The sequence below is a fragment of the Falco punctatus genome (assembly GCF_963210335.1).
Source record: "Falco punctatus genome assembly, chromosome: 19".
NCBI lineage: Eukaryota > Metazoa > Chordata > Aves > Falconiformes > Falconidae > Falco > Falco punctatus.
The window spans coordinates 2694878-2705172 of NC_137599.1; the positions used below are offsets into that span (position 1 = coordinate 2694878).

At 71.4% G+C, this 10295-nt stretch overlaps 1 protein-coding gene across 3 annotated transcripts; it reads left to right on the forward strand.

Annotated features, from left to right (window-relative positions):
• Window positions 1-2082: 2082 nt before the first annotated feature.
• Window positions 2083-9713, forward strand: RAPGEFL1 (Rap guanine nucleotide exchange factor like 1). 3 transcript variants are annotated; one of them, XM_080369552.1, is made up of 15 exons: window positions 2083-3001; window positions 5155-5260; window positions 5752-5881; window positions 5964-6061; window positions 6297-6409; window positions 6586-6753; window positions 6834-6931; window positions 7031-7153; window positions 7240-7418; window positions 7495-7585; window positions 7679-7729; window positions 7982-8069; window positions 8162-8226; window positions 8529-8583; window positions 9390-9713. In XM_080369552.1, the coding sequence occupies exons 1-15, from the start codon at window positions 2587-2589 to the stop codon at window positions 9512-9514; spliced, it is 1905 nt and encodes a 634-aa protein (XP_080225678.1). In that variant the 5' UTR covers window positions 2083-2586; the 3' UTR covers window positions 9515-9713. The 3 variants fall into 3 exon arrangements, with proteins under 3 accessions (XP_080225678.1, XP_080225677.1, XP_080225676.1); XM_080369551.1 differs by having other exon boundaries at window positions 5155-5233; window positions 5731-5881; XM_080369550.1 differs by having other exon boundaries at window positions 5155-5233; window positions 5731-5881; window positions 6834-8069.
• The last annotated feature ends 582 nt before the right edge of the window (window positions 9714-10295 follow it).

The following is a 10295-nucleotide window of genomic DNA, read 5'->3' on the forward strand; positions in this document are numbered from 1 at the left end:
CGGCGGAGCAGGGCTGGGGGGAGATGCCGAGGGGGAAGGATGCAGGCAGGGCCTGCCAGCACCGCGCTGGAGGGTGGCTTGGGAGGGCGGGGGGCCTCAACTTGCCCCCCTTCGCATCGTCCCCCAGCCCCTTCATTCCCTGCACTCACTGCCCTCGCTGCCAGCAGTAGGGTGGGGGTCCCAGAGCCCACCTGGCAGCAGAGGCTACTGACCTCCTGCCCACGCTGCCGTGCTGCCCCTTCCCTCCCCAGCAGCCCTGCCTCAGTTTCCCTCCCTGGCAGAGGGTTCAGGGCTGAGCCTGGGCCAGGGGCCAGCTCGGACCATCGCAGGTCTTCTCTTCGAGGGGCTTCCCCCCTAAATGCCGAGTCCCCCTCTCCCAGCGCCGCAGCTGGGAAGTGGGTTAAGGCGCTGGCTCGGGGAGGGATTTTTCCCTCCGTGTTCATTTTTCCCTCCTACACAAGGTCTGTTTTGAGCAGAGCCTGGAGGCTTCGCACCCCCTGCTCGCTTAGCGGGGCGGGGGAACGCAGCGCGGCTGCAAATGGAGGCGCAGGCTTTGGGAGGGAAGCGGCTGCTCCAGATCCCAGCTCGTTAGGAGAAATAACAGCAAATTAATTAAGCTAATAGCTTGCTCTGCGCCAGCAGTGCCCCCATCCATGCTGAGCTGGGGGAGAGGAGCCAGGCTGAGCCGATGGGCCTGGATCTGGGGTGCGTTTCCCAGGGGCGAGTGGTGCCCTTGGCACGGTGCTGCGGGTCCCTCCCGCCTGCCTGGCCCCGCTGCCACCGGCGGGCGCAGCCTCTGTGCCTCAGTTTCCCCTTCTGCCTCCTCCAGCCTCCGCTGTCAGGAGAAGCCCCTCTCCGTGCGGCTGCAGCCTGGCCAGGGCACCGCTGGCACCAGGGGCCGGGCACCCTCGACCGGCCACCCCAGGCGGAGGGGACACCGGAGGGGACAGCGGAGCTTGGCTGGGTGGGATTGTTTTGGGGTCTCGGGTGGGGTGTGTGGAGGTCTGGGCTCTGGGGCCCGGTGGGACGGGTGGAATTGCCGTGGGGCAGAGGAGGACCATGCCGTGCCATGCCGTGCCATGCCGTGCCATCCCACCGGGCCCGTGCAGCCGGGGGTGGGGACATGGGGACACGTTTTGCTGTTTTCCCGCGGCCGCATGGATGGAGTTGCCAAGCAACTGCCGGTGGAGGCGAAGTGGGAACAAAGCGGGAGCTGCCGGGACCCCCCATCCCTCCCCACCCCCCCCCGGGGCCGCAGGGGCTACAGGGTCACCTGCCATGTCCCCCTGCCCGTTGCCACCGTCCCACCCCGGAGCTATCGCAGGGTTGGGGGTTTGCAAGGGATGAACCCAGGAGCTGGTGACTGGGGGACACACACTGGGTTTGTCCCCCCATTGCTGTCACCGCCATTGCCCTGCCCAGAGGGACGCAGCCCCGGCGCCTCCCCAGCCGCTCGCGGTGGGGCCGGGGGCAGCGGGGCCGGGGCAGGGTGGGTGCTCAGCACCCAGGGGGCAGGGGGCATGGTGGCTCTGCCCCGAGCAGGCGCCACGTCCCACCCTGCCCTGCCCTGGCACCTGCCCCGGCTTGCCAGCCCAGCAGGGCCTGTTCCCAGCCTGGCAGGCGGCTGGGGGGGGGGGGGGGGGGCAGGCAGCTGCCCTGACCTGCCCAGCCCTGCCCGGGGGGGCCGTGCCAGGGTGGGGGGTCCTGCGCCCACCCCCAGCCCTTTCCCACGCTGCGAAGGGCTGGTCTAGGGGTGCTGGCGGTGGGTCATCCCATGCCTGGGAATGTGCCCCCTGCGGAGGGGACACTGGGGAGGGACACTGGGGGGGTGGGGGATGGTCCCGTGTGCCCCAGGGCAGTGGGCTGGCACGGGGGGGGGCCGCGTGGGTGTGCTGGGGGGTGTGACGCGGGTGTGAGCGCGTGGGGGGGGTGACACCGTCCCTCGGTCGAGGTGGGTGATGGTGTCAGTGGGGGGGGGGGGCTGGGGGGCTGTGCTCCTCCCGCCCGGCTGTACGGCAGGGGACAGGGGGGCTGTGCCGGCGTCCCCGGTGTGCCGATGCTGCGGGGGGGGGGGGCGGGGGTGTCACAGGGGTGTGAGCACGCGGCGGGGGTGACACTGCCCCTCGGTCGAGGCGGGTGATGGTGCCGATGGTGTGATGGGGGCGGGGGGGGACTGCGCCGGTGTCCCCGGTGTGCTGGTGCTGCGGGAGGGGCTGCGGGGGTGCGCGACGCATCACCTGCGCGGTGCTGCGGGGGGCACACGCGCCGCCCCCGCCGTGCCCCGGTGCGGTGCCGCCCGCTGCCCGCGCACCCCCGGGCCGGTCCCGGTGCCCGTCCCGGTGCGGCCGCGGGGGCGGGGGCGGGCAGGTGCCGGCGGCGGGGCCGGGGGGCGGGGCGGGGCGGCGGGGCCGGGGGCGGCGGCTCGGCGGGCCGCGGCGGGGCGCAGCGCGCAGCAGGCGCGGGGCGGGCGGGGAGCGGCGCCGGGGCCCGAGCCCGAGCGGAGCCGAGCGGAGCCGCCCCGCCGCCGCCGCCGCCCATGGCCCCCTGAGCCGCCGCCGCCGCCGCCGCCGCCGCGCCCGGGCGGCCATGAAGCCGCTGGAGAAGTTGCTGAAGAAGCCGGGCTCGCACCTGCCCGCCCGCCCCGCCGCCGCCCCGGGAGCGGCGCAGGGCTCGGCACCGGCGGCGCGGCGGCAGAGCCTGTCGCGCCCGGCCGCCTCCCCCGAGGAACCGGCGGGGCCGGCGGGGCCGCTGCCGGGGGGCGAGGGCCGCTGGCTGGAGCTGCGGCCGCCCGACGCGCCGCTGCGCTCCCCGGAGGACCCGTCCCCGGCTGGTGACCGCGACCGGGACCGGGAGCCGCCGAGCCCCGAAGCGCCGCCCGCCGCCCGCTGCTGCTGCGGCTGCGGCTGCGGCCCCGCCGCGCCCGCGCCCCCCGAGCGGCTCCTGGCCGCGCTGCTGGAGCGGCTGCCGGCGGGCGGCGCGCACGGCCGCGGCTGCGGAGCAGGTACCGCGGCTCGGGGGCTGCGGGACCCACGGGGGGGCTGCGGGTCCCGGCGGGAGGAGGGCTGCGGGGGTGCCCGGGGGACGGGGGGGGCGATGCGGCAGCGGGTGGCGCTGGAGGCGGGGGGCCGGGGGTGGCGGGGGGGCGCCCGCCGGGCCGGTGCCGCCGGGATGCGGTGATGGATGCGGGTGGGCGATGCTGGGTGCGCGGGGAGGGGGGCGGCACCGCGTGGGGCGCAGGTGGGTGGCAAGGGCAGGCGGGGGTCCCACCGGGCCAGGGTAGCCGTGGCAGCAGGGTGGGCAGGGGGCCCACGGGGCAGCGCTCTCCGGCCCGACGCTGCGGTGAGGGGCACGGCGGGGCACCGAGATCGGTGGCGGCACCAGGCCCGGCGGAGGCCGAGGTTGGCCGGGCACCGGCTGCTACCGCGCCGCACCGAGCCCTTGGCCTCCCGCTTGATTAATTTTTAACATCTTCCCGCTGCTAAAATTAGCCCCACCGGAGCCACAGCATTGGGGGGGGGGGGGGGGGGTGTCAGGTGGATGCCCCGTCCCTCCGGCACAGGCTGCCCGGTGCCCCGGTGCCATCTCACCACGGCTCCCCATGCCAGGTTCTGGGGTGGTTTGGAGTGTGCGGAGCTGGGGGGGTGCAGGCGGGCTGGGGGTGCTCCTCAGGGTGGGGACCCCTGCTCCGGCCGAGCCCCCTGGGCTGCGGGGGCGCAGGGCTGGGGGGCAGCGGGGAGCCCCAGCCCCACGTTCCCGGTAGGGCGCACCCACCGACACGAGGGAGCCCTTCGGGTAGGAGCGAGATGGGACTGGCAGCGCCGGGCCCTGCCTGCACCGACACGCTGCCAGGCCCGGCCCTGCGGTGCCCAGGCTGGTGGGGAGTGGGACAGGAGCCGGTGGGGGGGGGGGGTACGGAGGGTCCCACCAGCCCCGTTGTCCCGCTGCGGGAAAGCCATCCCTGCTGCTCTGGGGGTGGGGTGGGTGCTGCAGTGGGATGGGGAAACTGAGGCAGGATTGGAGGGTGCTGCTGTCTGCAGGGCTGGGGGGGGGAGGGGTGTCCGACCCCTGGCCCCCAGGCAGAGCTGGGTACATGTGCCCCCCAACTGCAGGTGTCCCTGCGTGCCCCGAGGCAGGTGCAGTGAATGTGCACTGGATGTGGGGCACTGGCCCGGCAGTGCTGGGGGGGGGGGGCTGAGGGGTCCCATCCGCGCCCCAGACAGTGTGTCCTGCTTTCAGCAGCACCTTGTCCCCGGCGGGCGCTGTGCCCCGGCGCGGTGGTGCCAGGGGAGCCTCAGCCCCCCCTTGGCACAGATCCATGGCCGGGTTAATGGGCCAGAGCCTGGGGGGCAGCTATGGGGGGGATGCTTTGCACGGCCCCTCCTGCGGGGACAGGTCATTGAGCCTCGGAAGGGCCCCTGGGGGGGGGGCACTGGGGTCTCGTCATCCCATCCCTGGGGCACCCATCCAGTTGGGGACCTGCTCAGGGTCGAGGGTTGTTCATGCCGGGCGAGGGAGCGGTGCCTCGTCCAAAGGTTGTGCGGCTGGGTGCTGGTGGCGGCTGGGTGCTGGTGGCGGCTGGGTGCTGGTGGCGGCTGGGTGCTGGTGCTGACTGGCACACCGGGCCATGCCGTGCCAAAACACCCTCCCCAGGGCTGGTGCTGCCTGGGCTGACCCAGAGAGCCCGGCAGCGGGCACCGGCTGCCCCGGGGCTGACACCAGCACCAGCACGGTGCACCCTGAGCGCCCAAATATTTGCTGCAGGCACCTGACCTTGCTGCCTGCCTCAGTTTCCCCATTGCCCTGAGCTGTGTCCCAGTTTGCCCATGGCCAGGCTCTTGCTGGGGCCGTTGGGCGTGCTGCGGCGTCGCGGCTCAGGTCCTGCCCTGCCGGTGCCTCTGCCCCACACCATGCTCCTGCCAGGACCTGGCTGCCCCACGGGGCTGGGAGTGGGGCCATGAGTCAATGCCAGGCACCGGGGGGGGAGGGGGGGGCTTGGCGTGGGGTTCAGCATCTCCCAGTGTTGCCCTGGGAATTAGCATCGCTCCCCTTGGCCGCCCGCTCTGCAGGGCATGGGGTCTCTGGGGGGTGGCGGTGGGGGGCTGTGTGGGGCAGGGTGCCCACACCTGCCCCCCCCCCCCCCCCCATCTCCCCCAGAGTCGCTGCTGGATGACATCGTGCTCACACACTCCCTTTTCCTGCCCACCGAGCGCTTCCTGCAGCAGCTGCACCAGCAATATCCTTGGGGGGCAGTGGGGAGGGGGTGCAGGGGGGCATTGGGGTGCCACTGAGGGGGGTGTGAGGGTGCAGTGAGGAGGGTCCGAGGCTGGGCACGCGGAGGGCACGGGGGTGCAGTGAGAGTGGGCACAAGGGTGCTGTGAAGGGGGCAGAAGGGTGCAATGGGGAGGGGTCCAAGATTGGGCACGGGGAGGGCATGAGGGTGGTACAAGGGGGAGCTTGAGGGTGCAGCCAGGAGGGCATCAGGGTGGGCATGAGGGTGGCACAAGGGTGGGCGTGGGGAGGGCAGGAGGGTGCCATGGGGGGTGCACACGGGAGCAGCAAGGAGGGAATTGGGGTGCCGTGAGGGTGGGCGTATGGGTTCGGGTGCGAGGTGGGCAGCGGGGTGCCACCAGGGTGGGCACGAAGAGCCTCACAAGGGGTGCCCAGGGTGCGGTGGGTGCTGGCGGGTGGCCGGGGTCCCTCCTTGCCGTGGTTCCTCCTTGATGGTGCCACCTTCGTGCTGGCGGCGGGCAGCCCCCTGCCACGCTGGGAGGAGGGGGCTGGGCTGCGGCGCAAGCGGGCAGTGCTGGCCGTGCTGCTGCATTTCCTCGAGACCTACAAGGGGCTGCTGCAGGAGGAGGAGAGCGCCGGGAAGGTGATCAAGGTGGGTGTCCCCACTCCATGACACCCCCACCCCCACCCCGGACCCCTGCAGCCCCCTGTCCTGAGCCCCTCTCGCCCCCCAGGAGCTCTACCTGCTCATCATGAAGGACACGTCCCTCTACCAGGACCTGGAGGATGAGATCCTCAAGCTGCACCAGCTCGTGGAGACCGTGGAGCTCAAGTGAGCAGGGGGTCCTGGGGGGCCAGGGGGTCCCTGTGGCTCAGGGGGTCCCCGGGGAGGGACAACGAGTTGTGGCCCAGGAGCTGGGGGGTCATTAGCTCATTAGCAGCCCTTAGGTAATGAGCGAGGACCTGGGCAGGGGCTGTGGCAGAGCGCGCGGGCAGGGCTCGGCGGGCAGCACCCAAGGGTGCTAGCCATGCTGGGGCCACTGCCTGACCCCGCTGCTGTGCCGCAGGGTGGCCGACGAGACGCCCCCCCCCAACAAGCAGGTGAAGCCGCTGTTCAGGCATTTTCGCCGCATCGACTCGTGCCTGCAGACGCGGGTGGCTTTCCGGGGCTCCGACGAGAGTGAGTGACCGTGGCCGGGTGCCGGGATGGGTGCTGGGTGCCAGGGTCCCTTCCCTGGTGGCTGCAAGAGACCGTGCCTCAGTTTCCCCACTCGGGGCTCTGGAGGACGCCAGGGAGGTGCAGGGGGTCCAGCATGGCCCTGACGCCCCCCCCCCCCCCCCAAACCTTCTCCCCAGTTTTCTGCCGCGTGTACATGCCCGACCACTCGTACGTCACCATCCGCAGCCGCCTCTCGGCCTCGGTGCAGGACATCCTGGCCTCTGTCACCGAGAAGCTGCAGTACTCGGAGGAGCAGAGTGCCCGCGAGGACGCCCTCATCCTTGTCACCATGGCCTCATCCGGAGGTGCCCGGGGGGCCAGCGGCGCTGCGGGCAGGGGTGGGGGTCCGGCTGGTGCTGAGCCCCTGCCCGTGCTCCGCCCGCAGAGAAAGCGGTGCTGCAGCCCAGCGAGGAGTGCGTCTTCACCACCCTGGGCATCAACAGCCACCTCTTCGCCTGCACCAGGGACACCTTCGACTCCCTGGTCAGCACCGTGCCGGGGACCCCCTGGGCCTGGGGGGACCCTCCTGCAGCCCCCCTGTGTCCTCCAGCACCCTCTGAGCATCCCCGCCTCCTCTCACAGGTGCCGCTGCCTGAGGAGATCCAGGTGGTCCCCGGGGACACGGAGATCCACCGCGCGGAGCCGGAGGAGATCGCCAACCACCTCACCGCCTTCCACTGGGAGCTCTTCCGCTGCATCCACGAGGTGGGCTGGGGGCTGGGGGGCTGGCGGCGGGGGGCTGCCCACTGGCAGGGGATCCTGATGGCACCTGCATCCCCGCATCCCGGCAGCTGGAGTTCGTGGATTACGTGTTCCACGGGGAGCGGGGCCGGCGGGAGACGGCCAACCTGGAGCTGCTGCTGCAGCGGTGCAGCGAGGTGCAGCACTGGGTGGGCACCGAGCTGCTGCTCTGCGAGGCGCTGGGCAAGCGCGCCCACCTCCTCAAAAAGCTCATCAAGATCGCGGCCATGTGAGTGCGGGGCCGGGGTTGGGGGTGTGTGGGGGGGGTCCCCTGCCCGCTCCTCACCCTCTCTCCCCCCCCCTAGATGCAAGCAGAACCAGGACATGCTCTCCTTCTACGCCATCGTCATCGGGCTCAACAACGCTGCCATCAGCCGCCTGCGCCTCACCTGGGAGGTAAAGGGCTGGGGGGTGCCCTGGACCCCCCCTCTGGGTGCTCCCGGGCCCCTCCTGGGTGCTCATGGCTCCCCCCGGGACCTGTTTTTGCAGAAGCTCCCGGGGAAATTCAAGAACCTGTTTCGGAAGTTCGAGAACCTGACGGTGAGACCGTGGGTCTTGGGGACCCCCCAGCACCCTGGGGGGGAACTGGGGAGCTGGTGGGTGGGGGTTGTTCTCATACTGTCCCGGGGTGTCCTTGCCCCCCCCCAGGCCCCCAGCAATGGCCACAGTGCTGTGCCCATGGAAGCTGGTGTTGTGTGTGTGTGGGGGGATCCAGGGTGGGCTGGGCAGGGTGCTGGCACCCATAAAGAGCCCCCCTCCCCCAACCCTGAACCCCCGTGTTCCCCCTCCCAGGACCCCTGCAGGAACCACAAGACCTACCGGGAGGTGCTGGCCAAGATGAAACCCCCCCTCATCCCCTTTGTGCCGCTTATCCTCAAAGGTGAGGGGGGCACAGGGGCTCCCGCGCCCCATGGGGGGCCAGGGTCCCACTGCTGCCCCATGGGGTCCCCCTCACCCCCTGCTCGCCCCCAGATCTGACCTTCCTGCATGAAGGCAGCAAGACCCTCCTGGACGGGCTGGTCAACGTGGAGAAACTGGTGGGTGCCCTTTGCTGGGGGGACATGACCGAGGGATCCCTGGGGTGCAGCCAGGGAAGGGGGACTGGGGGGGCTGGAGCCCTCCTGCCTGGTTGGGGTGGGGGGTGCTGGGGGGTGTGGGGTCCCTAAGGTGCAGAATAGGATCCCCAAGGTGGGGACCCTGGTGATGGGGATGCCCCAGGGTGTGCAGCAGGATCCCAGAGGGGGTACGGTCCCCAGGCTCCTGGGGGGCAGGTGGTCCCTGGGGGGCCAGGCAGGGTCCTGGGGGGCTGGTGCCGATGGGGGGGTGCTCTCTGTTCCAGCACTGCATCGCCGAGAAAGTGAGGACCATCCGCAAGTACCGGAGCCGCCCGCTCTGTGAGTATGGTGGGGGGCCGGGACCCCCGCAGCCCCGGCCGGGCAGGGGTGGGGGGCCAGTGCTGTGGGAGGGGGCTGACCCTGTAGGGTGGGGGGACGTGCATGGCCCTGCACCTCTGGTGCTGGAGCCACATCCCCGTTCCTGCATCCCCATCCCTGCATTGCCATCCCTGTCCCTCTGCATCCCCGCGTCCCTTCATCCCCACATCACCATTGCCGTTGCCCTCCATCCCTGTCCCCCTGCATCCCCATCCCCCCATCCCCGTGCCACCATCCCTGCATCTGCATCCCCAGCCCTCCGTCCCTGTCCCCCTGCATCCCCATCCCCCCATCCCCGTGCCACCATCCCTGCATCTGCATCCCCAGCCCTCTGTCCCTGTCCCCCTGCATCCCCATCCCCCCCATCCTCACGCCACCATCCCTGTCCATCTCTGCATCTTCATCCCCATCCCTCCACCCCTGCATCCCTGTCCCTGTATCCCTGTCCCTCCATCCCTGTCCATCCCTGCATCCCACATCCTTCCATCCCCCACACCACCGTTGCCGTCCCCCTCCATCCCTCCATCCCTCCATCCCTCCATCCCTCCATCCCTCCATCCCTCCATCCCTCCATCCCTCCATCCCTCCATCCCTCCATCCCTCCATCCCTCCATCCCTCCATCCCTCCATCCCTCCATCCCTCCATCCCTCCATCCCTCCATCCCTCCATCCCTCCATCCCTCCATCCCTCCATCCCTCCATCCCAGCCCGGTCGCGGGTGGGCGGGGGGCTGCCCGGCGCTGCCCCTGGCACTGACCCCCCCCCAGGCCTGGAGCTGGAGGCCTCCCCCGGGCAGCTGCAGACCAAGGCCTACGTGCGGCAGCTGCGCGTCATCGACAACCAGAACCTGCTCTTCGAGCTCTCCTACAAGCTGGAGCCCGGCAGCCAGTGAGGGCCGGGGGGCCCCCGCCTGGGGACCCCCACCTGCCGGGGGGCCCGGACCCCCCAGCACTGACGCACTTTGGCCAGGGGACCCCGGCCTGGGCAGGGCGGGGGGTGCAGCGGGGTGCTGCCCCCCACCCTTGGCACGGGGTGGGGTGGGGGGTTGGGGACCCCGGGCGCATCCCCCCCCCTCCTCCATGTCCCCCTGGCTCCCCACTGTCCCGCCCCCTCCCCCCCCCCGCCTTGGCTGGGGTGCAGAGACGCCCTGGGGTGCACCCCCCCTTCCCCTGGCTGGGGGGCAGAGACCCCCCGGGGTATCGTGTATCCCCCCCTGGCCGGGGTGCAGGGACCCCCTGGGGTGTCCCCCCACCCCCAGCCGGGGTGCAGAGACCCCCTGAGGTGTGTGTCCCCCCCCTCTATTTTTGTACATGTCCCCCAGCCCGCCCGCCCGCCCGCCCCCCCCCCCCCCCAGACGTGTATATTTTGTACCGAGCTGCCATCAGGAATTGTACATTTATTTTTTAAGAAAAAAGGAGGAAAAAAAGGGAAAAAAAAAAAAAAGAAAAAAAGCTGGGGAGGGGGGCGCGGAGCCCCAATAAAAGGCTGTCCCAGCGCTCGTCTCCTGATGTCATGCCGGGGAGTGACGCCAGCGCCGCGCTGCCGGGTGAGGTCGTGCCCGGAGCAGCGGGGGGCGCGGGCATCGCCCCCCCGCCCGCCTCTCGGCACCGACCGCGGCCCCTGACCTTCTCAAGATGGCGGCAGCGTGGGCCACCACGGTGACCTTCTCAAGA